The sequence below is a fragment of the Vombatus ursinus genome, unplaced genomic scaffold (genome assembly GCF_900497805.2).
Source record: "Vombatus ursinus unplaced genomic scaffold, bare-nosed wombat genome assembly UNPS02000582.1, whole genome shotgun sequence".
NCBI lineage: Eukaryota > Metazoa > Chordata > Mammalia > Diprotodontia > Vombatidae > Vombatus > Vombatus ursinus.
Genome location: NW_020940360.1, coordinates 38,573,853 through 38,600,923, shown reverse-complemented (window position 1 = coordinate 38,600,923; position 27,071 = coordinate 38,573,853). Strand labels below are relative to the sequence as shown.

Below are 27,071 nucleotides of genomic sequence, written 5' to 3'. Positions count from 1 at the left end.
ATAATTTAAAAAACTATTTTGTTTAGTTCTTGATTAATTTCTTCTAGGAATTCTAGTTTACTTTTTGGCCAAGCTGTATTTTTCTCTGAGATTTGTGGTTGTTTTGTGTATTCTGACTTGCATCTTAGATATCTCTGATACCATAATAGCTCTTTATAATGTCTTTTTGGGAAGGGATGGGGAAGAGAGGGATTACTTATTCTTGCCACATTTCCAAATTGGAGCTTTGTATTAGGGCCATACAGTCTTCACCTGTGGAGGGAATTTCGTAGCCTTCTGCCCTATTCTGTATTCTCTGGGGTCTTTTCACTAGTTTCTCTCTAAGTATTGAGTGATACATTCTTCAGGGATGTAGGTATTGAGCGATATGTTCTTCAGGGAAGGCTCAGACTGGGACCTTCAGATTTTCACTGTGCCATAAGTTGTTTTGAGATTCTTGTCAGGAAGTCCCATTGCTGCTTTCCTGGTCTCAGGTTTGTTTGTTTGTTTGTTCTTTTTTTTTTTGGTGAGGCAGTCAGGGTTAAGTGACTTGCCCAGGGTCACACAGCTAGTAAGTGTCAAGTGTCTGAGGCTGGATTTGAACTCAGGTCCTCCTCACTTCAAGGCCAGAGTTCTATCCACTGTGCCACCTAGCTGCCCCCTGGTCTGAGTTTTTTAAACTCCTTACTCTGGTTTGTTTCTGCACAAATACAACTGTAGGCTTGCTCTCAATTGGAGTTCTAGTAAACAGTTGCTGGCTCCAGCCTTGGTTAACTAGCTAGAAGGATCTGCAGGTTCAGAATAACAGAATTGTAAACTTCAGCTTAGTCTGAGTTTCCTGCCCTGATCACGCAACTGTAGGTCTAGGACTTGTGACCTCAGGTTCAGTGCCACACAGCTGTTTCTCACTTCTGTTCCTGTTCCTTACAGAGTACACAATCTGAGGCCAAGTCTGAGCTGGACTGATGACTGCTCCTTTCCCTGGAACACTGTTGCAGCTGTCTCACAGTTTGCCCAAAGTCTCTTCCTAAGACCACACTGAGTCCACAATCCGGTTTTGGTGTCAGAGCTCCACAACTGTAGACTGGCCCTGACTCTGATGAATCCTCAGCTGTTCCTTTATCTAGAACACAGCCTGGTCCCTTGCCCTAGGTTCTCTATTAAGAGAGAACACACTGGATCCACAGCTCAACTCTGAGGTCAGAGAGACATAAATGCTGGGTGGCTCTTCTCCTGTTCTCTGAGCTGGAAAAAAGACTTACTTTGTTTTCTCCATCGATTTCCTTACTTGATTTGGCCCTCATCTTAGATCTTTGTTGGAATAGTTGTAAGGAGAACTGAATTATAATGCCTCCTACTCCACCATCTAGGCTGGTTCAGTGTTGGTTTTCCTTGTTCTTTCTTATTATTGAAGATCTTCTCCTGTGCCAAGTGGAATGGATAACAGATGAAAAGAAAAGACTCCTTCCAACATTTGAAGATGAATAAAACTTGGAGAAGATTCAGATAGGATATTGCTTTAAAATTGGCAACACCTAGTTGCAGGACTACCATTAATGTACCATCTTGAGTACTGTTCTTATTGGTAAGGTAGGATTCAAATAGCAGAAATAATTTGGTGGGAAAAAGCCTTCCACAATGATGTGTAGAAACTTAGAGGTATGCTGTGTGTTAAATTATTTAGAGAATGTGTGAGTGGAGCTTACAAAAATTGATTAAGTTCATTATCTTGAAGTTGCTTTTTATCAGTACCTTTCTCTGAATTTTTTTTGTTTCTCCCTCTCTCCATGTTTCTGTTTGGGTGTCCATAGGTTACTTTTTTTCTGTAGGAGTATATACGTGTTCTTGGTTGGAATGAATAAGAGAATGAAAAAGCATTTGTAAGGAATGTGCTGATGTTTGGCTTCCATAGGATAGCGAAACAAGGGGCCCCAGAGGAAAGGGGAGGCTTGCCCCAGCCAATCAGCTTCTTGAACAAGAAGCTAGTTTAAACATGGAGTTCCTCTTTTTGAGGCCTGAGGCCCAAACCAGCTCAAATTTGTAGGAGTCAAGGACAGGGCAAAGGCTTTTCTCCACTGCGCTTGCTTAATAAGCTTATTGAATATTATAACTGACACGCTCCGAGGGTGGAGATTGCCGCCATTTTCGAACATGGGACATAAGATCTGGGTAGGATAACATGTCAAGGAGCAACATCAGATGGGCAGATAAGGAAGATTATAACCCAGAAGGGCTAGGATCAATCCTAGCTCTGATGGGAGGAGCAGGATCATACTAACAGTATAAAAGCTGGCTCTTGCTTCTGTACAGTGTGCTTTTCCCACCAGGAGGTGCACCCGCTTCTTGCAAGAAACGTAATAAGCGATTTTTCTTTCTCTCCAGACTTAGTTTCGTTATTGAAAGTGAGATTCCACTTGGCATTGCCACTGGGAAAGCAATGGGCAGTGGCAGCTCTCCTGGGCTAACTTCCCCACCCTGCCAAGGGGCTCTATTTCTAACACATTTATTAAGCATTTCCCATACATGTATAAAGCATTGTGCAGGTGCTAGAGATACAAATATAAAAACAGAGTTCACATTTTAATAGGAAGAGACAACACTTACAGGAATTTTCAGCTGCAAATCAAGTGGTAAGACTCCATGTTCCTTGATGTAGAGCAGCAAAGCAGATGATAATGCATCTTCTTTAATGCCATTTCCATTAATAAAATGATACTGGCTTCTGATTTGATAGTTCCAAGGACTCCAGTGGTGAGAATTTGTTTTTCTCTGTCTTTAGTAGCTGTTGTTGCTGAGGAAGACAGGTGGGCTGTAGTACCTACAAAAGTTATCTGGTTCCATCTCCATAAGGGTTGTTTTCCTGGACTCTGGTTTCAAGAGTCAGGATCTGCAAAGAAGGGAAGCTCAAGTATTCTTCATCTGATCTCCTCTGTTGGGTCCTTTATTAACAAGATATAATAGGAACGCTTATTTTTTAATCTCTCAGCTTACCTCTTTCTGTCAGTTTAGGTATAATCCTAGATTACTGTCTCTCATCCCTCATCTCAAATCTTTTCCAGGGCTTATAGATTTTTACCTTTGTACCATCTTCTTAAACAAGACTCTATCTTCTGACTCTGAGTACTATCCCTGGCTGTCCCCCGCTCCTCCTGGAACTCTTTCCCACTTCATCTCTGCCTTTTAGTTTCCCTAGCTTCCTTCAATTCTCAGCAAAAGTCCCACCTTCTGTAAAAGCCTTTCCTAGCTCTCTTTAATCCTAATGATTTCCCTCTCAGATTACCCCCAATTGATCCTTTATGTGTCTTATTTATACGTAATTGTTTGCATGTTTTCTCCTCCATTATTTTTAGACTGTGCTCCCTGAGAGTAGGAACTGTTTTTGTTTTTCTTTGTATCCTCAGTGTTTATCACAGTGCCTGGGACAGAGAAGACTCTTAATAAATGCTACTTGAGTAAAATTTAACAAAACATTAATTTTTATTTTTTTATTTTTATTTTTTTTAATTTTTAGGCAATTGGGGTTAAGTGACTTGCCCAGGGTCACACAGCTAACAAGTATCAAGTGTTTGGTTTGAGGCCGGATTTGAACTCAGGTCCTTCTGACTTTATGACTGGTATTCTATCCACTGCATCACCTAGCTGCCCCAACAAAATATTAATTTGATTTGTTATATTTCTGCTCCTTTTTTGTGGATCTGTTTGGAATGGGGGTGGTGGTGCTAGAGAAAGGCCTCTAATTTAGTCTGAGGTCAGCTACTGCCATTTTGGCCCTACTTAACAGGGACCTAAATCTCAGAGGTTAAGAGGTTATGCTAGTTCTTTATTCTCTGAATCCTCAAGAAATGAAGGTGGTTGGAGCAAAAGTGATCTGGGATTAATCTGGGACATCTCTCTACAATGCTAGCTCTTTTTGTCCATTGATGAGTTTCATCTAGGGCCTCCATTTTTCTTTTCTTCCTTTTTTTTTAAAAATTAATTTATTTTGAATGATCAACAATCACTTCCATAAGCTTTTGAGTTTTAAATTTTTCTCCCCCTCCTTCCACCTTCCTCCCAAGACAGAGCGCAATCTGATATAGGCTGTACATATACATTCCTATTAAACATATTTTCACATTAGTCGTGTTGTAAGTAAGAATTAGAACCAATAGGAGGAACCACCAGAAAGAGGAAACAAAACACAACAGAAGAAAAAAAATAGCAAATAGTACGCTTCGATATGTATTCAAACTCCATAGTTTTTTCGTTGGATGTGGGTAGCATTTTCCATCATGAGGCCTTTGGAGATGTCTTAGATCTTTGAATTGCTGAGAAGAGTTAAGTCTGTCAATGTTAGTCATCGCCCAAAGTGGCCATTACTGTGTACAGTGTTCTCCTGGTTCTCCTTACTTCATTCAGCATCAGGCCATACAGGTCTTTCCAGGTTTTTCTGAAGTCTGCTTGCTCATCATTTCTTATAGCACAATAGTATTCCATTACATTCATACACCACAACTTGTTCAGCCATTCCCAATTGATAGGCATCCTCTCAATTTCCAATTCTTTGCCACCATAAAAAGAGTTGCCATCAATACTTTTGTGCATGTAGGTCCTTTTCCCATTTGTGTGATCTCTTTGGGATATAGCCCTAGAAGTGCTATTGCTGGGTCAGAGGTTATGCACATTTTTATAGGCCGTTGAGCATAGTTCCAAATTGCTCTCCAAAATGGTTGGATCATTTCACTACTCTACTAACAATGCATTAGTGTTCCAATTTTCCCACATCTTCTCCAGCATTTGTCATTTTCTTGTTTTGTCATGTTGGTCAGTTTGATAGGTGTGATGTAGTACCGCCGGTGACTTGTTTTGATTTGCATTTCTCTAATGAATAGTGATTTAGAATATTTTTTCATGTGACTATAGATGGCTTTAATTTCTTCATCTGAGAACTGCCTGTTCATATTCTTTGACCATTAATCAATTGGGGAATGGCTTGTATTCTTATACATTTGACTTAATTCTCAATATATTTTAGAAATGAGTTAGGGCCTCCATTTTTCGAAGGGTTCTAGGATGATCATTTGTCTCCTGGCTGTGTTTCTGGACTCTTAAGACTTTATCTAAAATGCTCCAACAAGTACCTTCATTTCTTCCACTGAAAGTGGTGTTGTCAAAGTTACCAAGTGGTTTCTTAATTGATAAATGCAATGGCTGTTTCTCAGTCCTCATTCTTCTTGACCTCCCTATAGTCCTTGACACTATTTATTGATGACTTTTTTCTCTGGGATACTCTCCTCTCTCTCTAGGTTTTTCGGACATCACTCTCTCCTGGTTATTCTCCTACCTATCAGACCACTTTTTTCTTTTTCCATTGCTAATCTATCACACCTTCTAACTATAGGTGTCCTATAAGGCCCTGTCCTGGGACCCTCTTCTCTTTTCCCTCTGTAGTGCTTCATTTGGTAATCTTATCACCTCCTATAGCCTTAATTATAATCTCTATGCTAATGATTCTCAAATGTACCTATCCTGCCCCAGGCTCTCTGCTGACTTCTAGTCTCAAGTTTCCAGCTGCCTTTCAGACATGTCGAACTGGATGTCTGGTAGAGATCTGAATTTCAACATGTCCAAAACTGAACTCGTTATCTCTTTAAACAGCGCCCCCACCCCCCATCCTCCCAGTCACCCAGGTTTACAGTCTAGGCGCTATCTTCAACTCCTCACTATCTCTCACCTCCCATATATGATCTTTTGCCAAGGTGTGTCCATTTCACCTTTGCAACATCTCTCAAATATATCTCCTTCTCTCTAATACTGTTACCACACTGGTGGCAGTCCTCATCACCTCACAAGGCGATGTTGCAGTAAAAAACAAGGACTGTTGAATAGCTGGTTGGTGGGTCTGCCCATTTCAAGTCTCTCCTTGCTCTTAATACATCTTCCATTCAGCCATCTATGTGATTTTCCTAAACTGCAGGTGTGGCCATGTTACTCCTATATTCAGTAAACTCTAGTGGCTCTCTGACACCTCTAGGATCAAATATAAAATGTTTTGTTGGGTTTTCAAAGTCCTTCATAATCTAGGTGGTTCTGTCTCCCCCCACCTCCCCCTTTTCTGATTTTCGTATACCTTGTTCCCCACAATATACTCTTTGAATCAATGACAGTGGCATCCTTTGCTGTTCCACAAACAAGACACTTCATCTCTTGGCTCTGAGCATTTTCTCTGGCTGTTCCTCATGCCTAGTTTGCTCTCTCTGTCCTCATCTCTATCTCCTGGCTTCCTTCAAGCCCCAACTAAAATCCTGCCTTCTACAGAAAACCTTACTCAAACCCTCTTAACTATTTCTTACTTATCCTTGCCTATAGCTTTTACATATTTGTTTGTTTATTGTCTGCCCCCCCACAGGAAGATTGTGAGTTTCTGGTTGCAGGGACTGTCTTTTGCCAGTTAGCACAGTAGGAAGCACACTAATAAATATTTATTCACTGACTAACTCCTCCTTTCTCTCCAGCTTCCATTTACGCGTTGTCTTCCTCCATTAGAAGGTAAGCTCCTTGATAGCAGGGACTGTCTTTCTGCTTTTATTTGTAATCTTAGTGCTTGGCATAGTACCTGGCACATAATAAGACCTTAATAACTGTTTGTTAGCAGACTGACTGTTTCTCAGATATGATGCATTATTTCTTCTGTCTTTGTGCCTTTTCACAGGATGTTCCTGCATGTTTGGAATTCTTTCCTTCCTTACCTGTGTTTCCTGACTTCCTTGACTTCTTTCAAAACTTATACCAAATCCTATCTTTTGCTGGAGTTTCTTCTAGGCCCCTGTTCCCTTCCTCCCGCCCCCAAAGATTACCATCCATTTACACTGTGTATATGTAGTTATAGTTTGTTTCATCTATAGAAATGTGAGCTCTTTGAAAATTTTTTTTTTTTTTGCTTTCTTTGTTTCTCTAATACTCTGCATGGGGCCTGGTAAATAGTAAGCTCTTAAATTACTTGTAGACTGGCTTATTGGCCACATCTGAAAATGCATGCCTAATTCTGTACTCTTAGAGTCCATAGTTTCTCTGTTAAGAGGATAGGCAGTATGATTCACGATCAGTCTTCTGGAGTTCTGATTGGTCATCACAGTGATCAGAATTCAGAATTCTTTAAAAGGTGTTTCCGTTTTTTTTTGTTTTTTCAAACAATATTGTATTCCTTGCATAAGTTCTCTTGATTCTGTTTACTTCAAGCTATATCAGTTCCTTATATTGGTTCTTTTCCTCTATTTTTGTTCTCTTTGAGTATTTGCCTGGTAGTGGTGTCATTGGATTGAAGGATAGGAGTAGCTAATTCAGTAACATATTGGGAAAAGTTTCATGTTGCTTTATAGAATGGTTAGGTTATTTCTCAGCTCCATCCACACAGTGCATTGGTGTGTCTGTCCACCCACAGATTGCATTTTATTTTGAAGAGAGAGAGGAAGAAAAGTAGAATGCTATAAATTTAAACTAGAGATAAAAGGATTGTTGATGTAGTGCTGGAAGAGACCTCAGAAACCATCTAGCTATTGAAGAAAAAAATAGTAATACTGTACTTTGTGTTTGACAAAAGTGTACCAGAAACAGTTTTTATTAGTTTATCGTAATTTTAAATCCCTAGCATTTCTAGCTGAGACAAACACACACCTTATCACCTATATTCTACTATGGAATGTGGCTTTCAGAACTTCTTTGTTTTCCTTCTAATAATAGTAATATCATAAATGTTCTCAGTGCATAGATTATTCTCATAGATATATTGTATTGATAAGATAGAGTTTTAAGATGAAGAATTTAAAAAAACGAAAAGAATATTTTATATTATAGAAGTAGTAAGGGAACCATTAAGTTTATTGAGTAAAGGACTGACACGGTATGGAATTACGATTTTCATATTAATGGATATGATATGTGTAATGAATATGCTAACAATTTGATTGAGTCAAAGTTCACAATGCAGCTTGAATTGATCAATCAAAACTTTGACAATGCTTACAATCAGTGGACCTTAAGTGAAATGAATCAAAGATTGTAGAATGTGTTTCCATCACAGAACTCTAGTTATGTACCCTAGGGGAGGTGGTTACGACCCCCAAAGACTTGATTCCAGAGTTGTTGTATTTTGGAATTTGTGGGTTTCTTGTGGGAAATCACTTAACAATTGTTTGTAATCCACCTTCCCCACTTCTTCCCCACTTGTGATTTAAGTATATAACCTGTGTTTTTACTTCAGCTAAGAGAACATTCTTCACTCTGAAACTGATTAATTAAACTACTTGATTACTGGCGTCTCTAGAACTGCTTTGTGTGGCTCCAAGCATTCTCAGCTTGGAATGGCTCAGTAAGAATTTCGTTAACAGTAGTCAGATCCACACTTGGGGAAAATTAATTTGGCAACTGAATATAAGATGGATTAGAGTCGGGTGAGACTTTAGGCAGTGAGACCAATAAGAGACTATGGCAGTATTTCATGCAAAAGAAGGCTTGAACTAAGAAAGTAGCTATATGAATAGAGAAGAGGGTTTTTTTTAAAATAAGAGATCTTGTAGAAGTAGAGGCAGTTGAATTATGTGGGGTGACAGAATGTGTAGTCAAGGATATTGCTGAGGTTATGAATCTGGAAGATTGGAAAAAAGTAATGATGCTTAGACAGAAATGGGGTAAGTGGGAGGAGGGGTAAGTTTTGTGTGTGTGTGTGTGTGTGTGTAACTTCTGATTTGTGTATATTTAGTTTAACATATTTTGAGGATACTCGTTTTTAAATCTCTACTAGGCATTTGGTGATATGATGCTGAAAATTTGGGGAGAAATGGGCTAGTTATCTTTGAGTAATCTACATGGGATAAGTTAACTGAACTCATGGTTTAATTGGGGTCATCAAGAGAGTGAGTAGAGAGAGAAATGACTAGGGTCTAAGGCAGAGCCTTGGAGGAACACCCATTGTAGGGGGTGTGCTATGGGTGATGAAACTGCAGAAGAGACTGAGAAAGGGGCACTTAGGTAAAGTAGCAAGAGAACCAGGAGAAAATAGGGCCACAAAAATCCAAAGACAGTATCGGGAGGAGCGAGATGTTCAACAGGTGTTGTGTATCAGGGAAGTTGAAAAGGATGGGGCTGAGAAGAGACTATCAGATTTGGCAGTTAAAAGACACTTGCTTACTTAGGAGACAAGTGGTAAGGTAGGAAGCTGGACTACGAAGTATTGAATCAGTAAGAAGAAAAGAAGTGGAGACATAGTGTAGACAGTTTTTTTTCCCCCCGAGTTTGGCTGAGAGAAGGGTTGGAGATAAAGAACGAGAGCTTGAGGGAATGGTAAATTCTAGTAAAGTTCTCCCTTTCCTCATAGTTAGAACAAATATTTAGTCATGTTAATAAAATCATGGTAAAATAGAAGGATAAATGAAGGTTGGCACTACCCAGGCGTGTGCTGGAGCCATCTGGTAATGGCTCTGATCATCAAAACATAACAACCGCTCTTTTATTTTTTTTTTTTTTAGGCAGTTGGGGTTAAGTGACTTGCCTAGGGTCACATAGCTAGCAAGTGTCAAGTGTTTGGTCTGAGGCCAGATTTGAACTCAGATCCTCCTGGCTTTATGGCTGGTGCTCTATTCACTGTGCCACCTAGCTGCCCTTATAACAACTACTCTTAAGCCTTATGTCTAATTAGACTCCTGTAACCTCTGATGATGATGGCATTCAGAAGGGACACATCATTTCCCCATATTAGAATATAGGCAGTTTATCTTTGTTCAGTCCTGTGTAATTTTTTATTTGTGTTTACCTTTTTATGTTTCTTTTTACTCCTGTGTTTGAACTTCAAAGTTTCTATGCAGTTCTGTTTTTCTGGAATATTCTGTTTTGTTAAAGGTCCATTTTTTCCTCTGTACGATTATATCCAGTTTTGCTAGGTAAGTTATTCTTGAGTATAAGTCTATGTCCTTTGCCTCAGGAATATCTCCAGTCCTTTATAATGGTGACTGCTAAATTGTGTGTGATCCTGACTTTTGGCTTCTCAGTATTTGAATTCTTTCTTTCTGGCTTCTTACATTATTTTTTCTTTGATTTAGATGCTTTGGGTTTTGGCTATACTCTTCCTGGGAGTTTCTATTTTGGGATTTTTTTTTCAGGTAGTAACAAGTGGATTTGTTCTGTTTCCACTTTGGAGATCTGGGCAGTTTTATTTGATATTTCTGGATATATAACTAGGTTCTTTAATGATTGTTAAATTTTTTCTCCTCAGTCTTTCTTCTGGGTCAGTGGTTTTTGCTAAGCGTTTTCGTGTGGGTGATGTGTGTGTTTGGTCAATCATTTGACTATTTCTTGTTGTTTCATGGAGTTATTAGCTTCTGTTTGGTCCATTCTCATTTTTAGAGAATTATTTTCTTGGGTAAGCTTTGTGCCTCTTGTTTCAAACTATTAATTCACTTTCCAGTTTTTTTCTTACATAACTCATTTCTTTTCCACTTTTCACTTCTTTTGCTCTCATTTTACTTATAGAAAATTAAAAAAACTTTTTTTAAACTCTTGATTCAACTTTTCTTATTAAATGTAGTTGAATTTATGACTAAGCTGTGGTTTTTCTCTGAGATTTTGCTTGTAAATGACTTACAGTTATTCTCTCCTGGGTTTATGTCTTGAGTGTCCCTCTTACTATAATAGCTTTTTATGGTGAAATTCTTTTTGTTTGCCCATCCTTGCACCCTATTTTCCTGACTTTGGACTTGATGTTATGGCTAGGTTCTGCACACTTTTGGATTGGAGGTCTGATTTGATCTATTTTCTTGGGGTATTGAATATTGCTTTATTCCAAGATTGGTGGGTCAGCTCAGACGTGGGTCTTGGATTCATTTCCCACCTGGCTACTCTCCTTTAGACTTTTCCATTATACCCCCTGTGCTGGGGATCTTTTTCTTCCCTCCCCCTCTGCATCTTTCTTTAGTGTTTTGTCTTCCTTGTTAGATTGTAAGCCCTTTGAGGGCAGATACTGTCTTTTTTGTATTTGTATCCTTAGTGCTTAGCACAGTGCCTGACACACAGAAGGAGCTAAATATTTATTTATTACAATAAATGATGGGGCAGCGAGGTGGCGCTATAGATAGAGCACTGGCCCTGGAGTCAAGAGGACTTGGGTTCAAGTACTGCCTCAGACACATAACACTCACTAGCTGTGTGACTCGGAGCAAATCACTTAACCCCAATTGCCTCACCAAAAAAAAAAAAAAAAAAGTTTATTGACTGCATGCAAGCTCCCAGTGCTCCCAAAGTCGTTTAATTGAGAATAAAGTCTGAACACTGTTTCCCTGGTCTGAGTGCTGCAAGTTCCTAACATGGGTTTGGGTCTAAGCAACAACAGATCTTTGGGACCTGTTGAAGTTTTGGTAGAAAGCTGCTGGACTCAGCTATTATTAGTCCTGGTAATTCCTCTGTAATTCCCCTTCCTTTCCCTTCCCTCCCTCTCCCCCACCTCAGGCCCAGATCTCCTTCAGTAGATCTAGAAAAATCTACCAGATTGAATCTTGATCAGGAATTTAGAAAAAAAAAATCAGGGCAGCTAGGTGATACAGTGGATAGAGCGCTGGCCCTGAAGTCAGGAGGATCTGAGTTCAAATTTGACCTCAGACCAAACACTTGACACTTACTAACTCTGGGCAAGTCACTTAACCCCAATTGCCTAAAAAAAAAAAAATCATGGTGAGTCATTTTTCTAGCCTAGGTTAGCATAGAGAGACAGATATTAGGGATGAGATTCAGACTATACTAGAGCCTGGAACTGAGACCCCACTTGACTCCTGGGATCTGAGTCATACCTTGCTCTTGAACTTGCTCCTTTCTATCACTCTTCACCACTGCAATGCCACGCCTCAATCTGCTCTGAAACTGGGTAGTAAGTGATAGAACTACCAGTTGCTACCTGTTCTTACAGCCTACTCAAGTTTCAGTTCTTCCGTTCTGGATCTAGGACTTCATCTTGCCCTGGTGCACAGCTTCTGCCTGCACTGAAATGTTCTGTTGAGCTGCCACTGACAGTATCTCATCTCTAGTGTCTACAGGCCTCTCTGTCTGCCTCCCTATCCTAACATGGGCTGGGAAAATGACTCATTGTAATTTTTTTCTTGGAATTATTGATAAGAATTCAGTCTGGTACATTTTCTACATCTGTTTAGAAGAGTTTTTTGTTTTGTTTTGTTTTGGTTTGGTTTGGTTTTGGTTTTGGGTGGGGGAATTCACTGTATTTCTTCCTATTAATATCCCCGCCTTGGTCCAAGGCTTATCATTTCTTTCACCAAAATGTCCTATCTATTCCCTGCCCTGGGCCCTTGTTTTAATCTTCTGTAACCACTGCAGTGACCTAACCAGTCTTTCTCATCTCACTTTTTCCCTCTTCAGTTTATCTGTTGTACTTGTAGCTTCCTAATCTTCCCTGTGTATAAACTTGGTCATCTCACTTGCTTGCTTAAAATTTTTTTGTGACTTCTTTATTTCCTACCAAATCAAATTTAGATTTGCCTGACATTTAAGATATTTTATAATATTAGGCTCCCATACCTTAATATTCTTATTAACCTTTACTTCCTGTTATATACTTTTATCATTTAGCCAAAGGACTCTGTCCCCTGACCATTCTGTGCTGCTTTCTGTGACTTGGCTCATGTTGTTAGCTATTCCTGGAATATTCCTCCTCTGCTTTGTCTCTTGAAAGTCCTACCCTTCTTTTAAAGTCTATTTTTAATGTTGGACTTAAATACTTCCTCCATAAAATTTTCTTTGTTGACCCTTCAAGCTGGTACTTTTTGTACCTCTTTAATGCACTAGATGCAGTAGTAACGAGTGTAGTAACTAGAGAGCTGTCCTTGAAGCAAGGCAGATCTGGGTTAAAGTCTTACTTTGACATATACTGGCAGTGTGACTTCTGGCAAGTCATTTAACCTCTGTGCTCTAGGTCACTCCAGGCTGTAAATTGAAGAGAAGGTGCTGATCAGCATTTGTAGAGGGAATTTTTTTCACCTGGGAATTTCCTAAAGCAATGAAATTTCAGGTCCAGTACCTATTCTAATGAATTAATTATGTGTTTTGTATTACAGTTACCTTTGTATGTGCTGCCTCCCTACTAGACTTTAGTTTCATGAGGACAGGGTGCTGTACCTAATTTTGTATCTTGTCTAGTGCTTAACATAGTGCTATGCATACAATAGATGCTTAACAAATGTTGGTTGAATTGTTGAATGTAGAAACTGAGTCCTTTTTTTCATGCTGTATTCCTGAAGTTATCAAATTTCTCTGACAGTCTAGATTTAACATTCAAAAGGCATTAATATGTGATAATTTTATTCTTTCACTTGTAAAAAAAGAATCTTATGGTTTCCATAGCAACTATTATTCATCCAGATTGTATCTTCTTACACCATTAAAAATAAAACTATACAATTTTTGAGCTTATGTAGTATTTCATGTGAGGGGAAGGAGATTAAAATATTTCTGTTTAAATTATTGTGGTTACTTATGAAAATTTTGTCTGGATTCTGACATATAACATTTTATTCTTAGTATTTATTAAACAAAGTTGCAATACTAAGCACTTGATACTTAAAAACATTCATTACTTTCATGGAATTTACTTGAAAATATTAAATCAGAGCATGCAAGGTATGCTGATGTAGTAACTCATATAATAACGTGGGACTAAGAAGCATTTGGAGTTTGAATATTTGGTTACCTGTTCGTTATTTTCCATCTCTGCTTCTGTAACATATGAACAGAAGTTGAGCAGTTATAAATTAAGTGGAAGAATGGCATTGGATGTTTTATTTTTCTTGCAGTGTATTAACTCTCAACTCATATGCTCAAAAATTTATTGATGCCAATTTGAAAATAAAAAGGTTAACTTTAGAAATAGAATATTTTAAGCTTTCCTACTATTTTTTCTAGTGGTTCCAATTTTTTTCTTTGTCAAAATTTATCTTATTGCCTCAATCTTTTATAGAAGAATTAAAAAGAATGGATTCTTTTTTCACCGTTGGAAGAAGTGTATATAACTTAAGTATCCTATAACTTAAATTTTGACATAATCTAAACATTTGTACATAAGAAAATATTTTAAAAATAACTCTTAACTTTAAAAAAGACTTTTTGATTTCTTATATCATATAGTAAACAAAATGAAGGATAGCTGCTTACTACTTTTCAAAACTACCTAGATATATTCATGGGACTAGGTGAATATCTGAGATCAGAATATTTTCTTGTTTGGGTGTTTTCATGGCATGTAGGACTACAAAGCCATGATATCCAACAAGTGCTTTAGGAGTTATTGGTCCTGGTAGTATTTTTTTTCTGCTCTATCACCTGAGGATTGGGATTTCTCCCTATAGCCTTCTACTACATTTTTTGTTTCTTTAATTGGTAGAATTGTTGGGAGGTCCACTTGTAACTTTTACTAAGGAGGTGGTAAGCAGTGATAATTTAGTATAAAACAAAATTCTGGTAACAACAGGAGCATCTATTTGGCTGTTTTAGGCTTTGTGCCTTGTGACGTACAAAACACTTAGACATGTTAATGAGTAAACATTCCCCTCTGTAGTTCTTGATTCTTGTGAATATTTCCAACATTGCCACCTTGCACTACTTTAAGATATAAGACTACTAGTAATTTGATTTTTTTGTGAATTGTTCCATTAGAATGCTTCTGTAGACTCTTGATTTTGAGTGAGGACTAATATTTTCCTGTAATATAGTTTATATCTTTGTTTATTCTTACAAACTCATAACTTCTATAAAGTAACATTTTTGTGTCAGTATTCTGATTAGTGTCTTAATGTTTTAATCAGAATTTTATGTCAGTGATTTTTGTTAGAAGTTGATATGAATTTCTTTTTGAAATTTCACCTTTCTGTAATTGCCAGTGCTAAAAATATTTATGAAGCATTACAGGATTTTTAAAGTTTTCTTAACATTAAGAATCCTTTTTCATTTCATGATTTATTTTAGAGAGATTACTGTATCTGGATTTATAATTTTTAAACCTGAAGATAACTTGTAGAAAAATAAAATGATGATTTTTTGTTTATGTGCAGAAAAGATGAAAAGGAATATGCATTGAAGCAAATTGAAGGCACAGGAATATCCATGTCGGCTTGTAGAGAGATTGCAGTAAGTGGATATAAACATAGTTCTTTATTTTATCATGTTAGTTATTTTAGATGGTGTTAATATTAGAAACTATTTTTATGAATACATGTTAATTTCAGAAGTATTCAATGATTCTTCAGTTAAATGTTTGTGAAAGGCCATAAGTCCTTTTGAGTAATGAATTTGATGGCATAATTCAACAGTAAAACTCTTTGGGTGAAAATATTCATAAGATCACAGTGCATATTATTATTAATAAGAAGTATCTAAACCTAAGTGATGATTTAATGATTATTTGTTTTTGTATGAGTTTCACTTTTCTGTTTTATAGGAGGCTGTTTTGAAGGGAAGTAGGGAAGCTTTACAGGGTAGTGAGCTGAATAAAAATCTGAAAAAGAGGAGTAGAAAGGAAGAAAACCTTTAGGGTTGGGTGATTCCATGAAAGCAAAACTTTATCACAAATTGCTTACTGGAAAAGTAGAGAAAATGATGGTTGAATGAGGAAGGAGAAATGATGTATAATTAGAGTCAAGATGAAAGTTTTCCTATACCCTCTACTTTTCTCTCAAATCAGGGTACTAATACAGAGCTAAGTTTTCTTAATTACCCTTCTACACTGAATTCACTTTCCCAAATTCTCCTGTAAACTTAAAAGTTATAGATATATATTAACTTGAAGACCTGGTCACAGTGGCTTTGCCTCTTGGTTATCAAGATCGGGAAGCAGGAGCCAGTAGTCTGTGGCAGAAGCTGCATTTATAACTGACAAGATTCTTAAGAGTGAAGTTGTAGCTAGAAATTCACTCATAGCTGCTTACTGTATGAATTAATCTTAAGAGATGTTCTTCTAAAGCTGAGCAAACTAGTCTTCAAAGTGAGACGTAACACTGTACGTTTTATTGTAGCAAAGGCATATTTACCATCTCTTCATAATTGATTGAAGAGGTAAGATGAGAGAAGGAGATAGTCAAAGTTTGAACTTTTTATAAGAGTATATAAAGGAAGAGGGAGAAAAATAGTTGGATTTCTTCCTAAGGCTTTGTAGACATTAGCTGAGAGAGCTTCTGTTTGGTTTAAGGTTTTGGTAGGAATCTCTTCATTGCAGGTAAGTTGCACTTGAGCAAGCAAGTAGAGGGTAAAATAGCCTGGAAAGGCTTAGAAAAAAGGGCTTTTCACCAGGTATGACCAGGCAGGCAAGTAAACATTTAACTATTTGATGCTGAGAATTAGTGTCTCCATTATAACATGTATGGAAGGCGAGGAGACATTCAATCAATCAATAAACATTTATTTAGTGACTATTATATGTTGTATGGACTTTTTTCATGTTTCTCTTAGGGCAGAGTAACTACTACATTGACTTAAAATATGAGTTGACCCTTCTAGTTAGAAGAGAAGCTGTAACAGCTATACATATGTCTTCTCTTATCTAGCTTGTCAAGGAGAATAAATTCTTGAAATAATGGAAGTACTTCAAAGGGAAAACTAAGAAGAGAAAAGAATCTGAGTAGGCAGAAGGGAATCCTAACCAGAATCAGGAGACTGGAATATGGAAAAGCAAGGTAACACAGAGAAGAAGAGCCATGTTACAATTATAGAGCTATATAATGTAGATGGGCTAATTCTCTTGGAGGTTGGAGCTGTACCTTCTGTGGAAGAAATGGCTTTTTAGGTTCCAAGGAATTTTTATGGCCATCCATAGGACCTACTAGTGTAGAGGATATCCAGTATGGTGTTTGGTGACTTCTTACTGGGGGATACCATGGTGGCCGTCTGTCAGCATAATAGCAAGAGTAAAAAGGAGTGCTCACTTTTCTGAGTATACATTCAGGATATAACAGCTTCTCTAAACTTGGCAAAATTGACAACTAGTAATGATAAGTGATATGGCCTGAGGAGACCTGTAAAGAATTTCTGGGGTTTAAGGAGTCCAGGGAAAGGAATTGGAGACCAGAGAGGCAAAGCTGATGTACTTATCACCACTTCCAGTTGAAGATAAGCGTTTTGGGAGAAGGAGATGGATTTTGGAAGTAGACAGCGGATTGAGCAAATAATTCTTGAGATTTGAGATTAGGATTTCTGACCCTCGTTTATTTACTGGAATGATAAACTCTTGAACAGAGATGGTGTACATTTCGTCAGTAGTAGTAAATAATATATTGGCCTGTGAATTTTTGTGAATCTTCTCAAGAGAGCTTTAAATTGAAAATGAAGAGGGAAGGAAAGAATTGCCCACCTATTTTTCCCAAACCAAATACCATAGAGAGTAGCAGGTACTTTATAGGAAGAACATTATTGGAGATGACCAATGATTTTCAAGGGGACGGTGCTCTAGAAGGTAAGCAGTAAAATCTGTGGCCTTACATGTCCTTAGGTAAATGCACAATGTCTAGTTGAGAAGGCAAACTGGGAATCTTACTTCAAAGAAGTGAACTCTCCTATACAAATATCACTGAAGTTTGATTAAAGGTATGACTCATGATTAGATTATGAGCATGGAAGAGTATATAACTTATTGAACAAAAAGTAGATTAAATAAAAGGAGAATTGTAGTATTATTGTGTATCAAAAAGTTTTACTTTTGTGAGGCCATGAACTGGCAGGGGAAGGAATTGGGTAATCTTAAGTGGAGGGACAATATTGTTATGGTAGTGTATACCAGTGGTATTAAACAAATAGAAATGGCGGCTACTAAATCATATATAGGAATTTCTGTCAGCCACATATTCACTTAGAAAACCACATAATAACATTATCTTTGTTCTAATGTATTTATTTTGTTAAATATTACTTAATTGCATTTTACTCTGGTTTGCACTAGGTAATGTTGAGGTCAGCAAGGGCTGCATGTTTGACAGTAGATACTACCAAACTTGAATGAGGAAATGAATGAACAAAACAAGAAACAAATCCAAAACTTAGCATGGAGGTGCAAATGGCCTTAGTAAATGATATCAGTTACTTAGATATTTGCTGAAACACTGATAAAAGCAGAGCAGATGTTAAATTCTTGATTTGTCTTAAAGCTACTTTATTTTTTTTTCAAAAGCTGGAGGAAGTGATGACAGAACAGTTATTTTGGATCTGATTTTGAATAGTGGGAAGTGTCTGGTTAATGAAATAGAAATGATGAAAACCTTTAGAAGTAATTGTTACTACATTTTGTATTTTGTTGTAGATAAGAGGCAGAAGTTGGTCGTATTCTTTTGTGCAATTCGGATTTTGGGATAGTAGATTTCAAAGAATAAAGAAAGGCTAGGCAGGATCTCAAGGCCTAAACTTTTATAGAACATGTTATACTCACAAGAGTATATAATCATCAATCCTCCTATCTTCACCTCCCGCTTCCCCCATATATTAGTTCTACTGCTTTCTTTTGTTCTTACATTACCTTCCTTTGCACTACTCCCTTACCACTACCTAACCTGTCTTTTTAGTGAAATTTTTTGAAAAAAGGAAGAAAAAGTAGTTTAGTAACATTAATGAACATTCATCATGTTTGACAGCATGTACAGTGCTCTACACTCATAAATTGCCTCTGCAGAGAGAGGACCGAGGTATATTTTCTTAACTCTTCTCTGAGACCAAGCTTGGTTGTTCCAGTTATAGGGTTCAGCTGTAGTCAGACAGAGGACTCCCAGATTTATCTAAAATCTCTATTCTGTTTCCTGAGCTGTAGTTTTACATTCTGCTGCCTATTGGATGTTTCAAACTGGACAGTTCATAGACATCTCAGACTCAACATGGCCAAAACAGAATTTGTTATCTTTTCCCTTAAATTTATCCCTGTTCCAAACTTCTCTGTTCCTGTTAATTGAACTCCTTTAATCACCCAGGTTTTGTAACCTCAGTGTTATCCTTGATTCTGTGATTCAGCCAGACTGTTCTTTTTTCTGTTCCTTATGCATGACATTCCAGCTCTTCTCTCCACACCTTTCCACTGGTTTTCCCCTATGCCTTGAATGTACTCTCTTCTTCCTTCTGTCTCTTAGAAATCCTTATTAGGACTCATCTCAAAGATCAATTTCTTTATGGACTTCTGAGATTTCCCCCTATCTATTAGGGTCCTCCCTGACCCTTTTCATTGCTTGTTTTGTGTATGCTTATTTGTGTCCTGGAGTACAGGGTTCTTTTTTATTTTTGTTTTTGTATCAGTGATACCAATTCAATGCCTGTCATGTAGTAGTTGCCTGATAATGATTTCTGCTTCCCTTTTATTATATGCCCCGGTGTGAGATCTCTGGGTCAAAGACTATGGCTGTTTTAGTCATGCATATTGATATCTTTCTGGCACAAACTTCCTTTGAAGGAGAAAAGGGAAGTGTTCTAAAGAGATGGAAATGGATACACAGATTTGTTTAAAAGGCATGTATGGCTTTCCAGCCAAGATGGCTTTATGAGGAGTTCCAAGGAAGCAGGTACTGTCACAATCTCCCCAACAAACAATGGAAATTTCAAAGAGAAGAAAGACTGAATAAAAGTCACAACAAATACAAATGACCAAAAACAGAAAATGAGCAAGGTGAAGAAATATTGAAACAGCTGGGAAAAAATATGGAGCAGTTAAAAGACTAAAGTACCAGAATAATGTACTGGAGAAAGAAACAATAACTGTTAATTTGAAAAGACTGCTTTAGATGGATAAATTATACATTTCAATAAGTTAGATAATGGTGAATACTGGTAAGAAAATCAAAAGAACAAACGGAAAAAGAGTTTACCAAAATAAAAAATCACCAATGGAAGTGAAGCTAGAATTGAAAAATAGCATAAAAGATTTAAAAGCAATAATTTTGACATGATTTTTGTGTTCTCTAGGTAATAAGGGTGTATGCGATTGATCAAAGAAGTATGCTAAATTTGTAACGACTGAGAAATAACAGATGGATAGCCTAGGTGTTATTACTCGAGCCACTTTGTGGAGGATTTATGAGAATACATGGAAAAGAACTGCACAGAATGAGAAAGCATGAGTGGGTTGCAATCTGCACCCATTTGGTAGTAATACCTGAATTAACTTATCAGATCCTTTGATTTATGAAGAATATAATAGAAAATGCTCTTTCCTTCCCAAGTCAGAAGCAATGAACAATAGACTTAATGCTGTGAAAAACAGAATTGCAATACGTAAAGTGAAAAAACAAGCTCAGAAAATAACTAAGTGTTTGAAAGGATTGGAAAAAAGTGAAGATCAAATGTTGAACTTGGAAGATGTTGATCAAGATACAGCAATTCCAGAACTGTCAATGTTGCAGGAAATTTAGAAAAACAAAAAAATCTTGGATTCATATGCTAGGAAATCATTCAGTACAATCTTTCAGAATTAATTAAAACAAATTTTGACATATAAAGCAAAAACTCCAAAAGGAGAACCCTAGGATTCAACTCTATAGGACATATCTGAGTTAAACTTCAATTTTGAACAAGAAAAAAATCCCACAAGCATAGAAAGATCAAAATTGCCATGCTGAAGGGTATCATCAGTCAAAATCACAGCAGTCTTCTCAAGGAAGACAATAGTTAATTAGAGAAATTGGACTCCAACACAGATAAAATTCAGAAGCCTGGGCCACAAACCCAGTTATTTATCCATCAAAACTTAATAAGCTGTATGAAGCATTTGGACACTTCTAGAATTAAATGAATAAATTACTAAGTGAGCCTAGTATTAAATGAACCACTAAATAGCCCTCTATTTGAAGGAGGTACTCATCCCACAACATCATCTCAGGTCTCCCATGGCTTGTTGTCCTCTAGGACTTCTCTGATTTCTCTGCCGTGTCCCTTCTTTCAGTATTTTCCTTACCTCAGTTCTCATCTCTGCAGCCTCCTTTGTGTGTTGTCTTCCCTCATTAGATTGTAAACTCCTTGAAGGCACCATGTTTCTTTTTTTGTATTTGTATCCTCTGTGCCTACCACAATATTTCACGCATAATAAGTACTTAATAAATAGTTATTGACTCAACATTATTGAGACTAATGTCTCAGAAGTGTGTTTCACATAAATGTAAAGAGAAAAGAGAATAGGGCCAGCACTATCCTAAAGTAAAGGATCTGTTTTTAATAAAGGGGAAGTTAATTCAAAGTTTAAAAAAAACTCCACATGGTTATTAGTATATGATGAATTTTCTTCAGTGGGTTTTTAAGGTGTAATAACAGTAATAAGGATACGAACATAATTTAGTTGATGCCATGAATGAAGCAAGTATTGGTTTGATCTTAACTGGTAAAAAAAGAAAAGTCTGAGAGAATATTTTAGAACAATATAATTAGTGAATATCAATACAAACATAATTAATATTTCCAAAAGACTGTTATGACCATAACATGAGATGAAGAGACAGCCTTCAGTAAAATGTCATTAATTTGCATTAAAGAATTTTAGGTGTAAGCGTTGTGTAGCATGATAAACTATATATTCAAAATCGTCAGCTAATAGTTTATAAAAATGGAGAAACTCTAGAAACACACCCACCAAAAAACAGGGCTATTTGCTTTTCAGTAATCTTATTTGACAGATTTAGAAATTTTAGAAATAGTAATAAGGTGTTTTTAAAAAGAAAATGAATAACCATCAGGAACAGAGGATTTAAAATCTCTCTTTGCAGAAGACATAATGCATATCTAAAAAATCCAAAAAATAAAATTTTATAATAATACTTCTTTAACAGTAAGGATTTAGATTCTACTACTATAACAAAGTAATGAGATATAAGACAAACCCACAAAAGCATCATCTGCATTTCCTGAATGCCACCAATAAAAATCTAGGTAATTGATAGATAATTACTCTCAATAATAAAGACAAAATGTATCATATATTTGTCTTAACTTATCAGAACATGGGAAAAACCTATATAAAGACAGTTTGAAAATCATTTTGCCAAAAGTCTAAGGATGGAACAAATGAAAATCTTCTGATTATGGTTAGGTAGAACAGATAGAATCAAAATATGCTTTATAACATTCGCAACTAGTTTACTAAATGTAATATTAATCCAGATATAAATATAACTATCATTTTGCTGAATAACCTAATTCACATAATGAAGTTAAGAATATAGAAATCTTTGCAAAAGAGCATTTGTGAAGAGAGGTTTTGCTGTATTAGATTTCAAAATGAATTAAAAAATAGTAATCTCCAGACTTTTTTGATCGTACACCCTTATCAGTATAATTACGAATTTGCACTCTAACCCAACACAAATAGTCCTGTAGTAATAATTATGTGTGTTGTAAAACTTACTCCAAAAATAGACATTTAAAAAGGAGATAATATGGAGTGATATAATGATATAGTGTTCAATTGCAGTCAAACAGATGACTTCCATGTTTATCTAAACAGCTCCATCATCTCTCTTGAGTTCTAGGAAGACTCGAGTTTGAATCATGTCTCACACACTGGCTACATAACCCTGGGCAAGTGACTTAACCCCTCTGCCTCACTTTGTTTTTTGTGTAAAATACAGATAATAATAGGGCCTTTATCGTAGGGGTTTTTTTTGTAAATAAAATGAGATAATATGTTAAACTGCTTCATAAATTTTAGCTATTCTTAGCAATTTTATGGCAGTCAAAAAAGGTAATGCCACCTTAGCTTTAGGGGGATAGTATCCATAATGAGGAACGTAATAGTCCCACTGCACTCTGCCCTGGTTGATCATAACTGATTCCAGTTATTCCAGTGACTTAATTCTGAGAGCCACGTTTTAGAAGAGACTTGGGACAATAGCCAGTATAGCTTGGGGTATAGAGGCCGTGCTTTCTAAGGATCAGTTGAAGGAACTGAGGATGTTTAGCTTGGAGTAGAGTACACTTGAGTGGACATGATAGGTGGTCTTCAATCATTTGAACAGCTGCCATGTGACGAAGGCTTGACCCTAGCAAGCTCAAGTGGGAGGAGTGGGTAGAAGAAGTTGGAGAGAGATAAATTTGGAGTTAATGGAAGAAAAAACTTCCTAATAAGGAGAGATGTTTAAAAAGAGGTCAGTGGGCTGCCTCAGAAGGTGGTGGTTTCCCCATCACTGAAGATCTTCACCTGGAGCCTGTTGGATTCCTTGGGGATTTTGTAAGGAGATTTCTGTTCAGGCACAAGTTAGGCTAGGTGAATTTTTTTGGTCTCTTTAAACTTTGAGATTCTGTAATTATCTTTAACCACTGTGTAACCATGGGCAAGTTACTAGAAGTCACTGAGGCTCAGATTTTTCATCTGGAAAACAGAGACAGCAATATTTTCTCTTGTTTACCTCTTGGGTTTTAGGGAGGACCAAATGAGATAAATTGTGAAGTACCAACTATGGCATTGTAATATTGCTGCTCTTAATATAAAAAAAAATTTAAAAATCCTATTAATAAAACAATTCCTATAATGTTATTCTTTAAGTAGTACAGAGCAAGAAGTATGGAGTGCCAGAGTTTAAATAGTAACTATTTAGGTCAGGATGCTTCTATAATGGTATTTCTTCATTTGGTATTGGGAAAGCTTTTGATCTCATGCCTTTAATTATTAACTTCTATCCCTGTAATATTGTTCATTTTGTATTGTTTGAAGAGGAAGGAAAGTTACCCATGACACATTAGCTACTATGCTGCCTTAGTGTGTAGCTGTTTAAACTTCAATAGAATGCCTCCAACATTTTTCCTGTCAACTAGAGAAAAACAGTTGCTTTTTTGTGTGTCTTGCAAAATGGAACTGGTAGAATAGAGAATGAATGTGTATATGTGTATATGTTGTATTAAAACTCCTTTGAAGGGAACCTTAAAATTATATGTAAACAAATCATATATTCTAGTATTTTCTAGTTGCATAGCCTAATTTTATCATATTAAAATTAAATTTCATGTGATATGTTTTAGCATGTCAGAGAATATACATTTAGGCATATTAAAATCCTAAAACAATGTATAAAATCATGGTATTTCTTATTGCTGTCATGTTATGCCCCAGGTTGTGAGTTTATTTCCTTCAAGCAGGTGGCTAACCTTAACCAAGTATAGATTAGCACACTGTCTTAGCAATACCTCTCTACTTTTCCTAATACTTAAGAAAAACTTTGATCTTAATGTTCTATGTACTACAATTAATGATACGGTTCCATGCCTTGATAAATTGTTTTGTAAATTGTTTTAGTTAAAAATTCATCAACTGATGGCCAACTTTCTTGTAATGAGCGTGTCTAATCTTAGTCAAGTTGGTCCTTGGATAATAATAATAATAATAATAATAATAATAATAATAATAATAATAATAAATGTAGGAATTACTATGTGCCAGGTACTGTGCTAATCACTTTACAATTCTTATCTCATTTGATCCTCACAACAGTCCTGAGAGGTAGGTGCTATTCTTATCATCTCTATTTTACAGATGAAAACTGAGGCAAACAGAAGTTATGACTTGCCCAGGGTTACATAACCAAGTGTCTGAGGCTGTATTTGAACTTAGGGTTTCCTGACTCTCAGTGTGGCTGTCAATCTACTGCACCATTTAGGTACACATTCCTTTGCAGGACTTTTTTTTTTAAGTGAGGCAATTGGGGTTAAGTGACTTGCCCAAGTATTATGTGTCTGCGGTCAGATTTGAACTCAGGTCCTCCTGACTCCAGGGCCGATGCTTTATCCACTGCACCACCTAGCTGCCCCCTGGCAGGACTTTTTTAACACAAGATCTTTATAGCTTGAGTAGAGCGTGCTAGAGTTTATGCTTAACTTATGAAGCTTTTAAAAACCTAGGGTTGCTTATCTACTACAGTGTCGTTGGACCTAGCTTTCAGTATGCAGCTGGTGCTTATTAATGTTTATTGAATTGAATCACTGCAGGCAATTTTTAATTTTGGATGTTGTGGAAACTCTGTTACTTGACAAAACAAATCACTCTTTTAGGAAGTATGGCCAATTTTTTCTTTGAAGTCTTTTGACAGATTTAGTGTGTTCCTTTTCCAATAACATTCCACCATGTTCTTTCAGCAAATTTATTTTCTGATAAATGGCATGAGGTTTAAGAATGTAATATTGAAATGTAAATCCTTATCAACATACTATTATTTGACTATGTCATTTAATGAAATGGTGTGAATCAGTTGAATCAGAAAATACTTTTTCTTCTGTTTATATTCATTGTTGTCTTTTTTTTCCTCCCTAGGATAATACAAAAATGTTATTTTTAAAACCTGAAAATCCAAATAGATAATCACCCTTTAAAACTGTTATTTTCTGTGTTGTATAGTTGCAGTTTTTTCCTAAATGGCAACAGCTTAGTAAGATAAATGACTTTTTTGAGTCCCTTCACTCAAACTGAAGAAGATAATTAGAGGGCAGTATAAAACACGTGCCTTGGCAGTGCAGAACACTGTGTATAACTTCTCAGCTTAGTGTAATTACCTCAGCTAAAAGGCCAGAAAAACAGCTAAAGTAGATACCATATGGGGTCTTCCAGTTTGTCTGTAGACAAGAAATTTGTCTAACTGGATTATTATTTAAAAATATGTAATTTATTATAAGCTCACTTGAAATAATAATAAAACCAATTAAACTTAACATTGTCACTTTGTGTGCCTCCTTCACTAGTACTGATTATGAACCTTTCTCTTCTTAAGTGGTTTATCTCAGTGCCTATAATAACATGTCTTCTCTGTGGTCTTGGATGCTTACATCTTGACTTTGAATATTTTGTGAATACCAGTGTAAAGCTAAGGCTGGCTACCCTTCTAGTCATTACGTGACTGGCTTACTTTCTTTTCCATTCACATATCCTTGATGTCCCTTATGCTATATCTTGTACAGATATTATTTTTGGTAATGTGCCTTCAAACACCTGCTCTGTGACTTTCTAGTACCATTTCAGCCAGCTGCAATTTTAATTCTTCTGATATGTGATGTTTGAGGGTTTGTATCCACATAGTAATACTAGAAGAATATTTATTTTAAAAAATAATGGGTTTTTGTGTTTGTGAACAGCTTGGCATAATTTTTCAAGCGGGATCCTTGTTCTCTAATTCTGTAAATTCATATTTACAATAATTTAAACTTTTTAACAACTGACCTTCAAGACATATACACATATGTAAAACAAATTATTTACTTCTTCCAGCCAGGTTTCTTCCATTTTTACTATTTTTTACCTTTATGTATATGTTTTCCTTTTATATAGTGCTATAATCAGGGTGTAAATTGATTTTTTTTTTGGTTCTACTTTCTTCACATGTATGTATTCTTTCATATTCTTGATATTATTCTTTTGAATTGTGTTCTGTTCCATTGCATTGATATGACATTATTTATATTTATCTTCTATTGTTTCTTATTGAGGTCATTTATATATTTAAAAAGTTGTACTATTGCTACAAATATTTATGCTCACATAGTTCTTTTTGTTAATGTACTTAGGGGTATATTCAAAATAATAGGGGTACTGAGTCAAATCACATGGTTGTTGAAATTGATAATAATGGTGATATAATTCTTGATTAGTCTCCAGTCTACCAATTTGTAATTTTGCTAGCTCATCATAATAACTAACTCTTACAGTATTTAGCACTTGTTTGCAGAATACTTTATACATCGCCTCATTTAAGTCTCACCATAGCCCTATGAGTTATATATTCCAATTTCCTGTTAAACAGATGAAGACATTGAATTAAGTAGTTTATTTGCCTGTGGTCACAACACTTGTAAGTAGTAGAGGAAAGCTATAAATCCAGGTTCTCCTGAAGACAAGTTCAGCTTTCTATGCTTTAAATAATATAGGGTCATTCATCTTAGCATTTCTGCCTCATTCATAGCAGAATTTCAGATCTTCCCTTTTCTTCTCAAGTCTTCCGTACTGCCTTCCCACCTCCAACTTTGGATTTGATTTTACTGGAAAAATTGAAACCATTCAGTATGAGTTCCTTCTTTCATTCTCATTTTCTCTGTCTCTCTCTCTCTCTCTCTTTTTTTTTTTTTTTTAAGGCAATTGGGGT

The 27,071-nt window shown here is 36.3% G+C and overlaps 1 protein-coding gene across 5 annotated transcripts in view; it reads left to right on the top strand.

The window, feature by feature from the left end:
• The window catches only part of CDK19 (cyclin dependent kinase 19), a 207,701-nt gene that overhangs the window by 58,637 nt on the left and 121,993 nt on the right, over window positions 1–27,071 (top strand). For 3 of the 5 annotated variants that reach the window (XM_027855694.1, XM_027855707.1, XM_027855701.1), the window contains one exon: window positions 15,057–15,132. The exons of 1 other annotated variant lie outside the window; for it this stretch is intronic. In XM_027855694.1, the coding sequence (XP_027711495.1) occupies window positions 15,057–15,132 (76 nt within the window). Of the gene's footprint in view, window positions 1–15,056; window positions 15,133–16,544; window positions 16,674–27,071 lie in introns of those variants that run through there. One more of the 5 variants, XM_027855695.1, reaches the window with a different exon arrangement.